The following is a 19,994-nucleotide window of genomic DNA, read 5'->3' as shown; positions in this document are numbered from 1 at the left end:
AAAAAGACAAAGGATTGAATAGGCGTGGCAGATTGTAGACTCTGAAGTAAACGCCCACTGCTAGGATTGGCTGACACTTGAGTTTGACAACCTACGTCCTTCATAGCTGAATGCCGCTGTGTTAGGGTTAAATGCATTAACATGTCTGCAATAACAGACAAGGCAACAATGACAATACTGTCAGATCCAAGTGTCAATCTTTCTGAAAATCCTGCATCGATGACTTAAGACTTCTTTGTGAACAAATCCACTGTAAAATAAATTGAACAAAGGACCAAGTTCTTAACGAAAAATTAAGGTCATTAAAAAAGGTTACTGCATAGAAGCGCAGTAATCACCGTTGTTATTTGCTGGGCGGGGCTAAACAGGCAGCTATCTAAAAATCTTCTTCAGCAGAGGCGGTGTTTAGCCACATTATTACATCATAAAGTGGTACACTCCGTAACCTGTCTTGGTTTCAATATAAGCTGCTCTTAGATTAACAAGTTCTGAAACACGTTTCATAGCACAACGACATCTTATATATAGCGTGCGCAAATCATGATGTTCTCAAATGAAATTTATTGACCTGAGTGGAACATAAACAACCGATAAAACTGTACAAAATCAACAACACCACCTTGACCATGGCACCGTACGATTAGCACTAAGTACAAATCACTACATAAAGTACTCTTTAGCTTTCACTTCTCTTAAAACACAGAAAATGGCGGTATAAAGTTACATTCAGCTGAATACTGTTACATATTTTGTGACAGACACACAAATGGCCATTGCGTTTAGATCATCATATATACTGTCTATATATAAACCAATAAATAAAAACATATACTAAAAACACTTCTGTACAGAAAATAACATGCACTATGTTCATTGAATTGGTCAAGGGGGGTCTGTAAACAGTTAGCAGGTTTTGGCAACATGCAGTGTGAACTCCGGGCCTCCAGCGCTTATTCCGGCATTGTGTTGCTAGGCGACAGGTTCCTCTGTTTGAAATACTGTGTGACCTGTTGCGGCAGCTCTGCCAATACGGACTTGGCTAAAGTTTCCTTCGGAGCCTGCAAGAACAACAAACACACGCAACAACATCATTGAGGATGCACACGTTGGCAGTGGCCACTTGTTAGATTGTTAAATCCACTTCCATGTAATGAAAACGAAGAAATGGCAGACACGTTCGCTTGCGCGGCGGTGAAAGTTGGCACCGTTTCCTTCCATATTCTCTCTAAGCTAAATGAATTTTAATTTCCTCTGAATGGAGCCCAAATGAGGGAGTGCTGCCCATTCCCTCCTGCTGTTGAGGAAATCACATGGCCCACAGACCGCCCACTCACACTCCTACTGAAGATTCTGTTTACATACGTGATCCAGGATTGGATTCACTTCAGAACAACAAGAAACTATCCAGAGGTCCGTGGCAACAGAAATATTGATTATATGCGTAAGCTAAAGCCTCTGGGTCAATTCATCTGCATAATATTGAGTTTAACGCTGCTGTGGAAAGACTTTTTGACCTGATGCTGAAATTCATGTTAAAAGCATTGCATCATGCACCTTATGACAACACCCTTATATAACTGAAGCAGTGCAGAATCGATAGAGGAAATTAGGATGAGAAACAACACTCACGTTGCGAAAGTCCCTGAATGGGACAAACTGCACGATGTCTCGGACCGCCTCCTCTCCCGTGTAGGATCTGAGCGCGCTGCTGTCTCCGTCCAAAAACTCCATAGCAGTGAAGTCGGCGTTGCCCACCCCAATGATAATAATGGACATGGGCAGCTTGGCGGCTTGAACTATAGCGTGACGCGTCTCGTCCATGTCGCTGATTACGCCGTCAGTAATGATCAGTAGTGTGAAGTATTGCTGCAGAAGAGGAAAGAGAAACTATAAAAGGAGTCTATGGAGCATATATAGTAAATCTGATGCAAAACATCTTGTTAAAACAATCCAATTAGAATTTCATATTTTCTGAGAAAATTGGGTCTGCCCATGTAAAACCCACCAGTGCAGTGTTCTGGGTGATTGCTAGGTCATTGCTAATCGGAGATGTTACTCAATTGAGGTAGACGCTGGGGCGTCGCTAAGGGATACTGAGTGGTTGCTAGGGTATTGCTATGCTTTTGCTAGGGTTAAGTTAGATGCCTTAAGGCTTGAATGCACATGACTTTTAAAATTTGAAAAGATTTTTTTAAACACTAGGCATCATACACCTGCCGACTTTGTAAATAGTGACAAAAGAAAACTGGGCATCATACACTACATGAGGACCATATACTTCCGGACTTTAAAGTTGTTCTAAACGAAAGAAATGTGTGCCTTGTTGCTAGGAGACACATGTGCTATAAAATCGACTGAAAATATCAAACATGTTTGATAACCTCAGAGTCTGTGACCATCATACACTACTCTATTTTCTGTGGAATCAGCTTTTAATCTGCAGACTGGCTATAAATTTCTGCAACTAGCATCAACTTGTTCAGACTATAAAATTGGGTAGTTGATAGGGTGTTGCTATGCAGTTACTGGGGTGTTTTAAGGGGTTGCTAGTGGGTTGATAAGGGATTGTTATGCCATTGCCATGGTGTTTGGGAGTTTTACAAACAAGTCTAAAGAAAAAAGAGAAATTTATATGATTTGTATATAATATAAAATAATTTTTTTGGGTGGGGGGTGACGTTTTTATCGTCCACCTGGTGAAAATTGTACATATAATCACTCAGAAAAACACAAGCTTCACAATTTGACGCTATGAAAAACCTCTAACCCTTAATTATGAACAACAGCATTTAGGAAGCTCTGCTAATGACAGATATTTCATCTAGCTCCAAATCCGACGGTTTACTCGAGATACAAAGACAGAGTGAAGGAAAATAAGACATGGTGATGTGCTGAATTTCTTGTTAAACCAACCACACTGCCCTCCCCCCCCCACACACAACAGGCAGACAGACGGGGAGCTGGAGTAAATGTGTGGAGGGATTTACGCTGTCACTTTCCCTTCCTCCTTCTCTCCGTGGCAGCTCCTCTCTGACAGTAACACTTAGCATGGAGCGCTGCCTGTCTCTCTAGCCCTAATTCATAGACACCATACTTCAATACTTCCTCCAGGAGTCCAGCCCTATGGCTCACATGGAAAGTAGAAAGTTGGATCTGCCACAGCAGAAATTAGACATAAGAACTGGGGCTTTTGAGACTGGTACAAAAGTTAATTGGCCTTAAATTTAGCTGGTGATGTGACCTAAATAGGCAAAGAGCAGAAGAAACCGTTCTTTATTTTTTTCACTCTAGTGAGATGAGACAGAAATCAAGTATTTACCACAGTATATATTCTCGTGGACAACTAATCTTTGAGTCAAGTGTCTCCAAACAGTGTTGCATAATGAAGCACCACTTTTAAGTGTTCCCTTGCTCTACAAAAATATTTTATCACCTATGCAGTCTATGACTTATTAGTGGTGCTTGCAGGCACTTTAGAACTTTCTAAGGGATTAGACTTACAATTTTTTTAGATAAAACTGGCAAAAAATCTCATAGACTTTTATTAAAAGAGGGATCTGATTTAAATCTAGGCATTAAAATATTAGGATGGACTCTTGACTTCTTACTTAGCAACTCTGAAGACCATAGCAATCACTTTTTTAAACACGGTGAGCAAAAAAAGGGTCAAAAAAACATTTACATAATTTAAATGTTTGGGGTTGGTAAGATTTTTCAAATGTTTTTGAAACAAGTCTTCCATGCTCACCAAGGCTATTAAAAAATATTATCAGTCTGTATTGCTCAATATTTTTGTATAAACTGATACATGTATAAAGGATTCTTTGGATAGAAAGTTCAAAAGTCAGCATTTATGTAAAAAAGATTTTTTTGTATCGTTATAAATGTCTTCAGTACTTTTGACATTTTATCCTCCTTTAATAAAAATATTTGCTAAAAAATTATGAACAGATTTTGAACAATAGTGTATATTAAAAAGACACCCATGTCATATCTAGAGAACATAATATCATAGAAACTATTCTGAATACCCGGGACTAGCAATGACCCAGAGCATATTTGCACAGACAGGAACTGTCTTTTCTTGAAAGTGCCATAAATGGATTATGCAAGAGATCACTTGAAATTATTATCAAACAGGAAACATAAACAGTGGACATTTATATGGAACAGAAATAGACACAAACCAGGGCCAGTGTCCTCTTCCCTTAGGTGCATTATGACCAAATGAACAGTACAGCCATGCGTAACGGAACAAGGAATGAGGCTATGCCCCCTGCCCTAACCGCCATACTGTATTGCTGAGACACTGTGGGCAACACTTCCTGTAGGCACTGTGTTAACCTTCCTAAATATACACTCTCAGAACATAACGAAGTCACACAAGCTGTCTTATCACTTGCCATGCAAATAACCAACATGTAACAAACCCAAACCCACAAGATTCTGCAGGAAGCATGTTGACGAACAGCCCTTATTCGTTTGGATTCCCTAACCTTTACACAGACACTGTTTGGACAGGCTTAAACACACTTAGCAGCTGCTAGCTGCTGGGTTTTTTGCGCTACCTGCCCAGGGTCACTAACAGTGGACTGTGTATGACAGCGACCTCTTCCTCCCTGCTGTGGCCTCTGAAGTCTGGGCTTTTGATGTGCTAACAGACAGGCTCATTAGCGTCTCATTATCCAGAGCGGAGACACATACGCTGCTAAACTGGATATTTACAGACACATAAATCTGACTGATTACCTCATCAAGTGTTCCAGCACCAAATGTACACACCCTCTTAAGAAGCCACATTTCCTCTTCTTGTCTTGGAGTTTTTTCTTCAGCTTCAAATGGTCTGTTTAAATATGAATAAAATGACCTCACGGCCATTCAGTTTTAGTGCAAACAAATAATGGCTATGACACACTTGAGGAGTTCACAAAACCCTTTCTGTTTTAAGAGAAGCTGTGAACCCGCAGCACTATCTTACTCCTACGGCATTAAGGCTCTATTCTTCTCTATCTCTCTTCACTACCCATTTTTATCTTTTAGAGGTGACAGGGTGCAATTAGGGATAGAGAGCGCTCTAGGCTCTCCTGAAGGAGGTTAAATAATAACTAACTATTAAGTTTTCCTTCCAGGCCTAGTGTGTTTGATTATGAAGTGTAAGTTCTGCACTGTGTTCGGCTCATGATCCAGCACTGGAGGAACTGCTTGCGCTGATCCAGGTTATATTTTTGATTGACATTAACATTTTAATGCATACCAGGAGAGACTGAGCTATGCAAATTATGCATTCTTTGCTTTTCATTGTTTTATTTTGTGTTATTTTAATCATTTAAGGAGCAGAATCGAATAAGGAGCGCTGTCAAATGTAGAACACATTTTGGATGAATTTAAAAAACATGTCCAGGTCTTAATTCGCCCCAAGTTCAAAATGAGAAAAATAATTGGTTTTCTGAAAGAGAATGAAGCATTTTTTCTCAAATTTCCTCGGTTGACCCTCTACTTGTTTGAAATTTTTTTATAATAATAATAATATAATATAATATATAAATATTATTTTATGCTAAAACTAAAATATAGATGTTTTTTTATTTTATTAATTATTTATGTATAGTATTTTACAATAGTTATTCTATTAATATTCTAATATGAATATTATAGAATGTTTATGTAAATATTATATAAAATAATTATTTTTATATGATTAAATTATATAATGTATTTAATTACATATATAACACTCACACATATTACATCAAATTACAGAAAGATACATCAATAATTTAAACGTGTAATATTAATTTTATTTAAATTATTTTTATATATCATGGTAAACATTGCATATTTGTTGTATAATATTATATAGTGACACATTATATACATATAATGACAATGCAAAAAAGATTGATTTATGATTGACTTTATGCACAATATAATTTATTTGGGCTGCAATATGGCCTGGACAAGTACTTCACAGGCTTTATGCAAGTCATCTTTTAATTTGATATAATATCTAATTTCAACCTATTTAAAGATTCCAATTCAATGTAAAAAATGTTCTAAGCAGATCATGTTTGCCAGTCGTCTGTATGATGACTGCACTGGCATTCTAGGTAGCCTTGTTCCCTCGCAACCACAAAAAATAGCTCCATTTCCTTCTCCTCTGAAGCTGGCCTTGCTGCTGGCCTGTACACAGAGCAGACCTGAGGGCGCAGCCTCATTAGTCATTAAAACCCAAGAACAACTGGGGGAAAAGAGTGAACATTTGTTCGCTGAATCAACTTCTATAAATAGCTATAATTGAAAAGGGATTTTAATGGTTGTTTTCTCTGGGCTGATAATAAGAGCAGGAGAAATTGTGCGCACTGTGCTGTTCAAAGCCCCTCAGCACACTTTGAACTAACAACCGGAGGCAGATTTTGTGAGTGGCTTATGGAGCAATTAAGCTCTGCTGAGCCAGGGTCAGTCCTGTTGTCTATTACAACAGCAAACATCCACACAGGCACACCCATCCTACACACACACACACACACACACACACCACCAGAAGGACTGATCACTGACTTCTCTTTCATCTGCATACACAACCTCTCAACCATGCAAATGCTAAAAAATATGTAATCTAAAGATGACACCCTGATCCAACTTCCTACTGGAAACCAATCGTTTCAGTTCACTCAAAATGTATTATTTTGTCATTCATTTCTCAATCATTTTCTTCTGTACAACACAAAAAGAGATGTTTTTTTTAACACTGTTCAAAAGTTGTTGTTTTTTTAAAGAAGTCTCATGCACAGCAAGGCTGCATTTACTTGAACAAAAATATATTAAAACCAATATTTGTGAAATAATATTTGTGAAATATAATTTAGAATAACTTTTCGATTTTAATGCATCATAAAATGCAGTTTATTCATGTGATTTATTCACTATTCAGCAGCCTTCCAGTCTTCCAGAAATCATTCTAATACGCATATTTGATGCTATAAGACATTTATTCTTATTATTAATGTTGAAACATTTGATGAAGCTGCGCTACATAGTTTTTTTCAGGATGCATTCATGAACAGAGGCTGTCAAACTCTTGAAAACAGATAAAACATACCTTAAATGTTGAGAGTCAAATTTTTCTAAATTTGTGTTCCTCCCACAATGCTACTATAGCATAAAAACTACAGCAAATAAGTTATATACTTAAGATTATTTTTACATTACTTCTATGATGCATGTTTTGAACTTGACACTCTCCACCCCCTTTATTTTGGTATACTGAAAAAACAGCTAGTACATTCAGCTTAACTTCTCCTTTTGTGTTCCACAGAATAAAGAAAGTCATCATTTTGGAACGACATGAGGGGGAGTAAATGATGATAGAATTTTTTTATTATTGTATATACTTCTCCTTGAATACAGTGAAGCCAACAGTCAGTTTAACAGCAATAGAAAGTGTCTGCTACAAATAAAGCGAGAGAAAATTAATGTAAAACATTTTACAAAGCCAGAAATCTACAGCTGAATAGGTCAGCAATTGCCATCTTAGAATCAGCTAAGGCCAAGAGGCACTAAAAGAGCCACAGTTGAGAGTGCTGTTTTTTTTTTTAAAGCAAATTTCGCACATGCTCACAGGAAGTTAACAGAGTAAGCTAAACTTCACAAGTGGAAAGCTGCAGGAACACCCTGCCTGGTGAAACACAGACACATTGTGCTATCACGGAAGAGAGTGAGCCCGGTTTGTCCGCATGTGCCTTGCTCAAATATTGCACATATCTAGGAGCTTTTACAGTTTCCACTCAGGGTCTGAGAGGAACACAGAGCAATACTGTTCCTCTCTCAGAGGAGAAATTTGCGTAAAGTGAATGTGGATCCACTCCAGCCTTTTCTCATAGTCTTACAGATCAAGTTTACAAAAGTAATGGGATGTAATAAGACTAATAAGGCTTTTAAATAGAGATTTGCTATCTAAAGTCTTGCTGTAGGATGAGCCTTTCTGTCCATTTAATGGGTGGCCGCTAACTGTTAAACTGTTAAACAGAGATAGGAGGCAAAATGCATGAGACAGTCATTTGCTTTTACATTTAAAACATTTAGCAGATGCTCTCATCCAGAGGGACTTCCAAAGTGCCTTAGCTTCACACGTTAGACTGCCATGGCCAACAGATGGCAAGCTTTTCAGAGAGTTAGCTGCTAAATCCATCAATTTATCAGTGTACAAGCTATCATACAATCCTAACAAGCTAAATGTACTTCTGAAACAGGTTCGGCTTACTATCCCAAGCATTAGATTGCTCCTAGATTAATCAGCTAGACTTCTTTCCTAATTATCCTCAAGAAAACCTATGATCCTCTTGTTATGTTGTTATGACACTTACTGCTGCAGTGTCCTGTTGGAGGGCCTGGGTAGCGAAGCGGGCCACATGGTTGATGATGGGGGCAAAGTTAGTTGGTCCATAGAAGCGGATGTGAGGCAGGCAGTTGGAATAAGCTTGAACGATCCCCTCCACACCTGCTTGCACATAAAACACCCTGATAGATACTAACCTAACTTTATCTGTGGATAGTGAAAATGTTTGTGAGCCTCACCTGAGCAAAAAGGGTTGGTGGGGTTGAAGTTGATTGCAAATTCATGGGATACCTGGAATATAAAGAGAAAAAAACAACAACACGTCAGTAGCTAAAACAAAAGTAACAAAAAATAGGACTGATACATTTTTAATGTCACAATCAACAGCTGCAGTGGCCTTGATTACCAGCTGGTGACTGCAACATTTGATATTGACACATACAGTACTACAATTCCAGAGTTTAGGATCTGGTTTATGACATATTAATTTTAAAAACAGTTGTGCTGTTTAATTATTTTCTAGAAATTGTGATACATTTCCATTCTGCATTTCTTTATAAAAAGAAGTCTGTCATGTTTTTCTGTTTAATTCATCCCTGCTGAAGTATTAACATCTTTTGGTCTGGAACCTATTGATCGGTAGAGTATATTACATATGTCAGTCACTGCAATTACTAACAGCGCAGATGTCTTATTCATAAAAATCCACAAGTGTCATTTTCTGGCACAAGGGCTATTTTTCATGCTTTGTTTAGTTTAAGATGTTTGTGTACAATTTCTGATGATCACAGCAGCAGTTATTCATCATTTGACAGAGAACTGGGCATATATAACAAGCAGCAGAGATACATGTTAAAAGAAACGCAATGCATGCAAATAAACAGCACTAAAGGCGAGTGCAATCCTTTCCTTGTGAAATCCCCCCCTCAGACTTCCTTGTATTCACTCCAGTGCCATGGCAACGCAGATGGGATGACAGTTGCATAATCATTGGGATATGCGAGTATTATTCATTTTCTTTATCTGCCTCTTCTCTGTCTTGCACTTCAAATTCTTGTTTCCATTTCGCACTTCCGAAAGCTTTAGCAGCCTTTCGCATTCAATTCCACTTCATTATGTCAAATAACAACTAGTATGAGATGAACAAAAATAAATATACAAAAATACATTTACGTGGAGACAAACGCACGCACAGTTATGGGCGCTTTTTCTCACCTTCCAGTCGGGTGGGAGTTGAGCCCCAAATCCAAGTGCAGGAAACATTTTGTCCCTGTGGACACGAAGTGTGAATAAGAAGGAGTGCGATTTTATTAGACACTGCTTTTGTGGCCATATGCAGACTTTTAAATTGTGTTTTTATTAAAAACACTGTTACATACGTGTCATAGTCTTGAATGATCTGGCCTACAGCCCAGATGGCGGACAGATATTCGTTGCTGCCCATTGGGTTGATATAATGCAGAGACGATGGCTCCCTGGGGTTGCCATTGGACGCTGTGAAATCAATGCCAACCTGGAGAAACACACATTCACAATGTAATACGCTAATGTGTGCCAATTGGACTGGTGTATTAAAAAAAAAAACAAGCAGCTGTTAGTACGATGCATTTCATAAGCTTTTTCCTCAGTTAGTGGGGCATCAAAGCTCATAGCTAAAGGCGATGTTGTTAACACCCAGGGAGGCTGAAACATCAGATCTGCTCAAGCTGAGATCTAATAGTTCTGTCCTATGGCAGTCATGAACCAGGAAACACGTTCTCCGACTACATCCTTGCAACAAAACATGTTTATCAATGCAGGGGAGACCCTGTGTCTAACCTTCACACTTGCTAAAGCACACCTAAACACTGGATGATCACTCCCCTGAGGCTGAAAACAGATTAATGATGGGAAAGGAAAGGGAAGAGGGTGGAAATGATAGGACGAGGGGAATAGGAGGTGACAGAATGAGGGTGCCCTTTATTGTAGTCGTCCTCACATTGCCTGTCATGGCCTCCGGGTGACCAAGCTGTGAAGTTTAGTGCATGAGCATAAACCAAAGTGATGTCTACTATATTTTCTCTGGTGTGGCTGTTAAAACTGTTTCTTTGCTAGAGTATATGTCTTGAAGTAGATAAATATGGAGTCATGGAATATACAATACGCTCTCCACACAAAAAGGAGATATTTTGCTTCCCCCTTTTACCATGGCACCATAAATGATAGCAGAATTTCCAGGTGTACTGTTTCTTTAAGAAGTACAGCTTAAAAGGAGACAACATAGCTGAAGACTCAAATTTTGGTTTTTACCTCAAATGAAATAAAATAACCTACAGACCTTGGCCAATTCTCCTCTCTAGAATTTTGCAATGTCCTTTGCTACAGTGAGTATAATCCTAAAAGCCCTTTCTCCATCTTCAATATAAAAAAGATATCTTCTGAATGTTGCATTCATGAGTTTGCTTGCCCACTGCTGAACCCCTGAGCTTGACTGGCTTTATAAAAATGCTGTGAGTACTTGGTACTAGAAGAACTACCAGCAAACTGGATCTTCTAAGAATGATGGCGTGTAAATAGGAAAGCAGTAAATGGCCTCAACCAAGAAACTGAAGACACAAATACTGTTAACAACTGTCATTTTTAAAGAGGACAGTTCACCCAAAAATTCAAATACTAACATTTATTCACTTTCACACTGACACTGGGTGCACTGACAAGAGAATTGGATTAATGAATAAATCTTTTCAGTCATTTTTTTGTGAATCAGTTCATGAGACCTTCTAAATAATTCATTCAGAAATCAAACTGATCGGTTTTTAAGTTCTTAACTCAATTATCTCAATTATCAGGTTACAGCAGTTCATGAAATAGTTCACTCACCCCCATAACAAGATGGCTTTCTTTCTTCATTCGCAAAGAATGACAAAAACTCTCTAGGACTTTTCTCCATTTAATGGACTTCAATGGCGGCCAATGGTTTGAAGGTCTAAACTGCAGTTTCAGTGCATCTTAAAATGGCTCTACACAATCCCAGTCAAGAAAGAAGGATCTTATGTAGCAAAACAATCATAGTCATAAAAAAATTACATATTTTTTAACCACAAAAGATCGTCTTAACAACAAACAGTCACACTAGTTCTGCAATGCGCATGCACATCTTCACACATTGTGTAATCTCTTTGGAAAGTCACAAGTGGTTAGCTCTTCATCTCTGTATTTCAGTTCAAAAAGTTAAGGTAGGGCGAAAAAATTAATTTTCTCCTCCAACTTCAAAACTGTCCGACATTGTTGTTTTACCTTTTCTTGTAAAGGGTGTTTGACTTTCTTTGCACGTTCGCTTTGCGTGATTACATAATGCATTAAGTGCAGCTACTGCAAGACTAGCAATTGTGGTTAAAAATGATATAAATATATATTTGTTTTAGAAAATGAACAATCATTTTGCTAGATAAATTCCATAAAAAGCAAGTGAACTACTTCTTTAACCACTCACTGGAGAGCCAAGTGAGCTAACAAAACTATTATGGTTTCAGAAGAAAGTCATGGTCATATGGACTACTTTTAGGATCCTTTTATGATTCATTGGCTTTCTTTTTGAAGCTTAATATGCCCAGCCTCTGTTTAACGCAACTGAGTGGAAAAGAGCGTGGAAAACAGTTTTCAAAAATTGTCCTTGTGTGTTTTTGCTGAAGACAGAATAATACAGGATTATAACAAAAAAATTGCCTTTTTGAGTGAGCTAATCTTTTAACAGAAAGGAAAATGTTTAAATATAATAATAATCTATACAGAAAAAACTACTGGTGAAATCTGTGAGGGCTTATCATAATCTGCAGGACAACAAACAATCATGCATCATAAGGTGGCGTCATGCAAGCAAGATATCAAAATCACTTTCCTTTGTTCAGAGGCTCACAGAGCTTCTCTCGCTTTCTCTCCCTCTCTCTTTTTTACATCCCTGTGTCTCTCTCTGTCTTTAGTTTCAAATGAGAGACATGGACCTCTACACTGCAGCACACTGTAACTATAGCAACCTGTGAATTTCACTCACTTTCTGTATCATTTCTTACCAATCATACTGGTGAAGGCAATTGAGTCACATAAAGGAACCATATATAGAGCTTGCTCAACTGGACAGTGTGCGGAAAGAAAGCTTTTAGAGTACCGGATTCAACAAATTTGACTTTAACTATCATTTGCGCTTAGAGATATAAACCATCAAACAGACACTTCAAATCTGACACTTTACAAACCTCTTGATTGCATTCTGTCATTGATTTCTCAGCTAAAATTTTTCTCAGGGATGGAATATATTTTCAAAATCATCTGCATACAAATGATGTTTCTGCATTCTGCATGCATGAACCACCCTCCCCTCAAATCACTGACAAAAAAAATAGACATTCAATTCCAGAGGTGACGTTATCATACTCACAGTAAACATGAGCTGACAGCCACCCAGAATGTAGTCCAGGAAGGAGTAGTCTCTCGTAATCTAACAAAGGAACGGCACACCATAAGGTTTTATATTCACATATACAGATCACAAAAGCACCCTTTTACATTCCCTCAAGCTAAAGATTGTACAAAGGCTGGTAAATATGAGTTCAAATGGAGATTTAGTGAGAATTATGTTTTGTTTTAATGCCTGAATCCATCAATAGAGGTGATTAAATGGTGATGGTGCAAGAGTGACAGGTGTTTTGGGCTGATATTAATACATGTTATTTAAAGAGGATTTAGCACTATTAAACTAATCTGTCCTTACAGCGAAGCCACAATTAAAGGCCTTTATTCATAACATAAATTTAATTAAATAAGCCAGAACATGGAAGGTGCTTTAATGTGCAAGCAGAATGTATTTAATACTGCTTTTCTTGTAGTCAGTGAACAGCGAATGTTCAACATTTTCAGTCCATTTCCTTACCTTGCATGACTTCAATATTATGACCCCAGAGTTTTTGTAGCTCTTCTTCTTCTGTTTTTTAGGATTAATGCATTCAAACTCAACCTGTAAACAGAGAACACTGTTATCACCATAACTTTAAAATCAAAATATATTTATTTTTTAGTAAATTCAGACAAAAAAATACAGTAAAATATTTTTAATAATAATAATAATTTTATATATAATTTTATATTTTATATATACCTTGATGTCATTTATTCAGATTATATCCTGATCTATATATAAGCAGCCTAAATTCCGCTAATATAATACATCTTTTTATTCAGAATCAGCTTTTTTTATTAAAACATTATTTTAAGGTCTCTCTTGAGCAATTTCAAGCTCAAGACAGATATTTTTCTATAAAAGTTACCATAGTGCCATACTGCCTAAAAAGATAATACAAGTAACAGCATAATCTGTGAATTCTAGTGGGAGCATTCGAGTGAAATGTGAACACAGAGGGGTGACAATCACTGCGGGAGCTCGATTAGTTTACAACATGGCACAAAACACATCTCCTAGCTAAGGCTGTGTAAAAGAGGGTCACCACCTGAAAGGAGCAAAAGGGCATTTATTAGTACACTAACTCTTTCTCCAGGAGAACATTTACACATGCTCTTGGCGACACGATGATTGTTCTGGTAAACAAGGCAGCGGTAAAATAAGAACAATTTGCATCTCAAAAGAGCCAGTTACTCTCTCTGTTTCTCCCTCCCACCTCTTTTCTCCTCTCTGTCTCTCCCTCTCTCACTCACTAATTCTCAGCTTCATTATGCCAGATAATGAGGCATAGCTAGTACTCACATAGTATTCTGGCGCAAGAGTGGCAGGCATTAGTGCGAGCCAAGCTTCACTTCACGCATTTAGTTCCTACATTCTGGAAATTATGAATCTCTACAGTGTTAATTGAAGGCAAGCCCACCTCCATTCCGTTCAGTGCTTCACTCATCTTGTTAACGGTGGTCTGAAACTCGCCGATGAAGTCATGGCTTCCGTCGTTGTCGTAATCATAGCACAGCACCTGTGACATCACACATTTACTGTGAGTACTGACATAATGCTGAGAAAATGTAGCAGAATTCATTCTGGATCATCAAGAACAGATGACATATAGGCGAATGAAAAATGGTGAGAGATGCAATAAAGTAATGATACAGATACAATTAGCATGAATCTGTTTGAATCTGGTCTAAATATATCGTTTTTTTACAAACCAAGCAAATTTTTCAACTGAACAGCAAGTGATCACCATGCTTTTTCGTTGGATGATAACATTTTAAAACAAACGTTGTTTTAAAAGCTCCAATTTCATTGGATGTATGCTACCATTCTTTGAAAATCATCCTAATATGCTGATCAAGAAACATTTCTGATTATCATCATCAGTGTTGAAAACATTGTGCTGCTTAATGTTTTTGTAGAAACCATTATACTGATTTTTTTTTAGAATAGATGACTCAAAAGAACATAATTTATTTGAAATAAATATTGTAGCATAATAAATGTCTTTAAATGATAAATCTGATGTTCTTGTTTTGAATCGTAGTGAAACGGCATGATTTCTGCCAGAGACAAATAGCTTTTTTCCACCTAAAATAATCTAATTTATAAAGCTAAAAATATTTTTTGGAAGCTTTATTTCATGAATATATTTTCATGTTTATATATTAACTAATTTTGACAAAATTCTACTGGTAATGTTCACACACATAGATAAAGACACACAATACAGAGGCACACCTTGATGTTTCTGTCCACATCTCCATTACAAAGTGAGATTAGAGGCACCGTGAAAGGCTTCCATACAGGATCCAAAGTGTTCTTAATAACCTGAAGTCACACACACACACACACAAATGGCTATTATTCTTTCCCTGGCCTTGATTAAACGGATGAATACAGTCTGAAACACAAGCTCAACATCTGATAAATCTGGAGGAACAAAAGTGTACAGAAATGAGAATATCAGCAACATAGTTTCTATTTAGCATCTCACCTCTGTTCTGTGAACCATCATCCATTTCCCATCATCCCCTTGTTTGTGGAATTCTAAATAGGGATCTGATTTACCGAAAAAGTCCTGAAAAATAGCCACAAACAAAAACATCATCATTCTCTATCACGAGCGCTTTTTTGAAGTACTTGAATGGTTTTCACAACCTCTTAACTCACCTTTTTATCCAGCTTCCTCCCACACATGGTTAGGGTGATTATTCTGTTGTCTGATAACTCCTGGGCTGTTATCTAGACCAAACGGAGCATATTATGATGCTCTGGTACAAACTCCATCAATGTATGTGTTATAGTGTATTATGTGGTGTCTTACTGTGATGGCCCCCTTCCCTGCTGGCTTGCCATTAGCCAGAATCAGTGGTCGATGTAGCTTCTTATTTGACACAATCTAAAACAGAACAGATGGCCCGATAAAAGCACAAGTAGAGGCAATGCTGAGAGCTAATTTATCATAACTAAGATCATAAAAGCTTACGTTAATTACTTAAGCTTATCTCGTTACAGTGGTGTGAAACAGCATACAGCAAATTTATCTGGAAGTAGGTAAAATATGAAAGTGCTACCGTACCACTCCCAGTGTGCAGGTGAATTCACCCAAAAAGTCGTGTTCGTAAGCTGGGAGCTGCATTTGTCCTCATCAAACATGGCAAACTTCAGCTTCTGGACTTCCTCAAAATGGTAATCCACTTGGAATTTGACACCAAATACTGGATTCAGGTTATTCACGGCAGTCTCTGTTCGAGCCAGCTGTAATGAAATAATAATGTTTAATAAAATATAACATAAAGGAAAGGATTAGCACCTACTTATGGTGCAACTTCATGTACTCCTAGTTTAATATAAAGTATAAAAATAACTTCTGCCAATTAGGTGAAAAGCGAAATACTAAAAGTTTAAGTAAAAGATAGCTCCATATATCAGGCTGGCAAATTAATTTACCGAAATCAAGGCACACGATCTCGCCATTAAATCATATCGAGAGCAGAAAAATTATTTTATTAAATAAAAAATAAAGCATATTTTAGGAAAATAATGATCCTTTGCTTTTAGATTTATTTTTATGGCACAAAATAAAAAAAGGTCTAGACCATACAGAATAGTGTTTTGTGAAGATTTTGTGTACTTGTTTGTTTTTTGGCACTCAACAAACAGTACGCTGTTAAAAGCATAAATGTTAATCAACAGTACAATCCAATGAACACAATATATATTTTATCCCTCCCAGCCGCTTTTAAACTTTTTAAACTTTTTTTTCTTCTATCACTTAATATTTTTTTAAAAAAGCTGACGTTTAAATCTTTATATATATTTTTTATTTTTTTATTTACATACATTATTAATTTTCACAGTAATGAGAATGAGCTTATTTTGTATTACTCATTATCTGTACCATACTGGTGTAACAATCATGAGAACATTAATAACAGCTTGGGCCAATCTTTGTTTATTATTTATGTAAATTTGTATGTAAATCTATTCATTTATTATTAGCGCTCTTATTTCCTAAACACATCATGTTCTAAAATGCATTTAACCATGCATTTTTATACTACAAACACATTCCTTTGTTTGTCCTTTGGTGTTTCCATGGTTACAGTGTGCTGTGAAAGAGTGATTTCATGTGCCGGCTTGCCCTACTGACCAGCAGCACTGGCCTGTGATGATTGGACCGCTGAGGGCACAGTCCCATAGAGATTGTACAGAAGCGCGTTTGCTCGCACTGCAACCTATTTTAAACCTGGATTCATTTTTTTTTTATTCAGCATATGAAGAGATTAATACCTGTTTCCACCGATTTTACTTTCTAAATGCCAGCTATTTCAGCTTTCCATGCTTCCAACTTGTGCTTTACGTCCCCAAAGATATCTCTACATATCTGTTTTGTTATAATCTCGATTACATCTTCTTTTCGTTTGTATTCACAATTTAGCCTGCTTTGCTGTCTATCTCTAACTATCGGCAGATTTTATTAAAGGTTAACCTGTGATATCTGCAATAAATCTCTGGAGGTAAGGTGGAAAGTGAACACTTTTTATCACTTCTTACCTCCACCCAGTTGCCATCCACATCATGGAAAAGAACACAGAAGGGGTCAGACTTGGATGCCACGTCACGGTCTAGCAAGTTGGAGCCACAGACGGAGAGCTCTACCTTTGTGACGCAGTGCTGGGGCCCAATGGCAGGACCCACATCGGGGCCCGAGGCCAGAGTATAGGCCATGGAGATGGGAGTACCTCGTCTCCCAATCCCTGCGGGCAACAAAAGAGTATTATTCCACTCAGTTTAACTTCTTATATACCTATTTGCAAAGCATCATGCATTCAGAGCAAACATAATGCAGGTCTATGCGGAAACCAAATGATAAGCACAATTTGGTGAACTTTTGTATATATACAAATTGGATTAGATACTGGATACAACAGCAGTCCCGCAACACAATGTAATATGTGTGTAACTTTTTTTATTAGGTGATCATTATTGCTTTGTCTGTTATTAAAGATAATTTGTTACGAGTGTATGTTCATGCGTTTTTAACCTAAATCACAGCAGCATCCATCTGCGAATGACGCAGGGTGTCAAACATACTCAAGTGTTAGCCAAACAAAGCAATGGTGTGTTTACTTTTGCAATCTGCCACACCTATTCTGATAAGGGGTACTAAAACAGAAAATAGCCTATTACCGGTCAATTATGATGTTTTTGATGTAAAAATCGACCTCGGTCAAAATAACAAAAAAGGCAGTTAAGGGCCCTTTGAAAGAAAACATACTGTGACCTAAAATTATTAAGTATTTTCATATTACTTTAATTATATATTATTAATTTAATTATGATATTCAAATTCTGCATTATTAGATTTATAAGACACTCAAATAAGCAGATTTATAAATGCTAAGAATAAAAAATTCTTCCTGCCAGGATAAATTAAAAAAAAATTCCCTCAAATTGTTATTATTCTTATAAAAATGCATTTCGAAGCATTTTAAATTTAAGCAATGACCTCAGACTTTTAAACCCCATTGCATGCCTTAATGTCTAATTCTTTTAAGTGGCTATATCCCAATATTAATCCTATAAAACATACTGTATCATGTTTGAAGCACATTTCTAAAATACCAACATGTAACAACATCGTAACGTAATGAATTGCACTTCATTGTTTGACCCTTTCTTACAAAAATGACTTGCTCGCATGTCTGAGACAGGGATACTTGGTTCATGGTCCCCTGGTAAACAACTCCACAAAAACACTAAACATAAAAACACCCTATGATTTCCACAAGCATCAGTGCCCGCAGATATGCACACACAGAACATGAGCGTCACACCAGGACATGAGGAACACAGCGAGGGCTCTTGTTGCTTAGATACTGATGTACCACTGTCTCTTTCCGTGTTAATGTCACAAACCACAATTAGGTTGTGACCACCATAGACAAAGGCATGATGGAAAATGACTTCACAATCTTGTTACATAGAATCCCAGTGCATCAACATTAGCATTGCATTAGAAGAAGATGATCCGATTAAGAACTGTATATAATTTCCAGTGGTGCTGATGTCAACTTGTCAACTTTTTTATAAAAAGCATTTGGGTTACAGTGAGATACTTGTACTGTATAATGTAAGTAAATGGGGTAAATTCGTAAACACTAAAATACACATACATATATATAATTCATATATATAATTGCTTACTAAGCTTTTCTTTGTAAAGGAATATTCAATTTTACTTTGACATATTTGGCATCACAAAGCCATAAAACAATGACTGTAAAAATAGTCATTTAAACCTCAAAGCGTAAATAACACACAAACTGTGAAAGGAAAATGAAAGTCTGTGTTTTTTATTTTTCATGTTTACATTTCAGCTTTTAAGACCTAAAGAATTGCACCCCATATTTGTATTGTAAATACCGCACTGTCACCTAAAAGTTGGGTTTTGAGAAAGTTGTTACATTAGATGATCAACAGCAGAATCTTTTCCTGATCGGTTAGGAAATGAGACAAAAACTGACCTGAGTTTCCATCCCAAAACGGCATCTTTGCTCTAGAGCTGTTCGGATTCTCAATGAACTCTGTATTTAAATTAGCCTTATATAGCGCAGTGTTGGTAATCATTCCAAGAATAATGACATGTTCCACATGTGATTTCATGGAAAACGGGATACGCAGTCTCAACAGTGTGTGCTTCAATTTCACTCAAGAAAGCGCACACCCAGATGAGACACGTGTAATTCATGCAAAGTCTAAAAACACTCCACAAATGAGTAATCCTCTGCCTAACCTTGCTTCCTAGCTTAATCATTGTTGTCTGGGAGTAATGTCCATAAAATCATTCGGAGTCTTATCCCACCCATTTGAGGTCAAAATGGCAACACTTTGCTTTAACCTAAGTGATCATCAACTCGAGACTTCATTACTTATCTTCAAGGTTTAGTGCCAGATAGCACACAGCCAGACATTATAGAGTGGAAAACAAGTGTAAGGCTGTAATCAAATATGGAGTAAATTGTTATGATTTTATTAAAGTCTTGCTAAAGGCTGTAGTCATAAAAAATTGTAACTTCATTTCATTGAACCAGGAAAAACTAACCATACTATCTGATATGTGTATAAATGATTTGTTTTATTATATTATATTGTTTTATATTATATTATATTGTGAGGGGCTACATGACATCCAGTATTTAAACTCTTTTCTTGACCCTGTAA

The 19,994-nt window shown here is 37.0% G+C and overlaps 1 protein-coding gene across 1 annotated transcript; it reads right to left on the bottom strand.

Annotated features, from left to right (window-relative positions):
• Nucleotides 1-541: 541 nt before the first annotated feature.
• cpne2 (copine II) lies at nucleotides 542-19,452 on the bottom strand. Its single transcript, XM_043264351.1, is given in 17 exon segments — nucleotides 542-1,058; nucleotides 1,630-1,866; nucleotides 8,364-8,497; nucleotides 8,575-8,626; nucleotides 9,551-9,605; nucleotides 9,715-9,848; nucleotides 12,750-12,809; nucleotides 13,242-13,325; nucleotides 14,188-14,286; nucleotides 15,006-15,095; nucleotides 15,262-15,345; nucleotides 15,438-15,509; nucleotides 15,592-15,666; nucleotides 15,847-15,884; nucleotides 15,887-16,025; nucleotides 17,325-17,527; nucleotides 19,298-19,452. Coding segments are annotated over 17 exon segments (1,803 nt in total). The 5' UTR covers nucleotides 19,437-19,452; the 3' UTR covers nucleotides 542-950.
• Between the last annotated feature and the right edge of the window lie 542 nt (nucleotides 19,453-19,994).

This window comes from Puntigrus tetrazona, chromosome 18, assembly GCF_018831695.1.
Source record: "Puntigrus tetrazona isolate hp1 chromosome 18, ASM1883169v1, whole genome shotgun sequence".
Taxonomy (NCBI): Eukaryota; Metazoa; Chordata; class Actinopteri; order Cypriniformes; family Cyprinidae; genus Puntigrus; species Puntigrus tetrazona.
The sequence above is the reverse complement of the archived record's forward strand: the minus strand, read 5'-3'. Positions and strand labels throughout refer to the sequence as shown.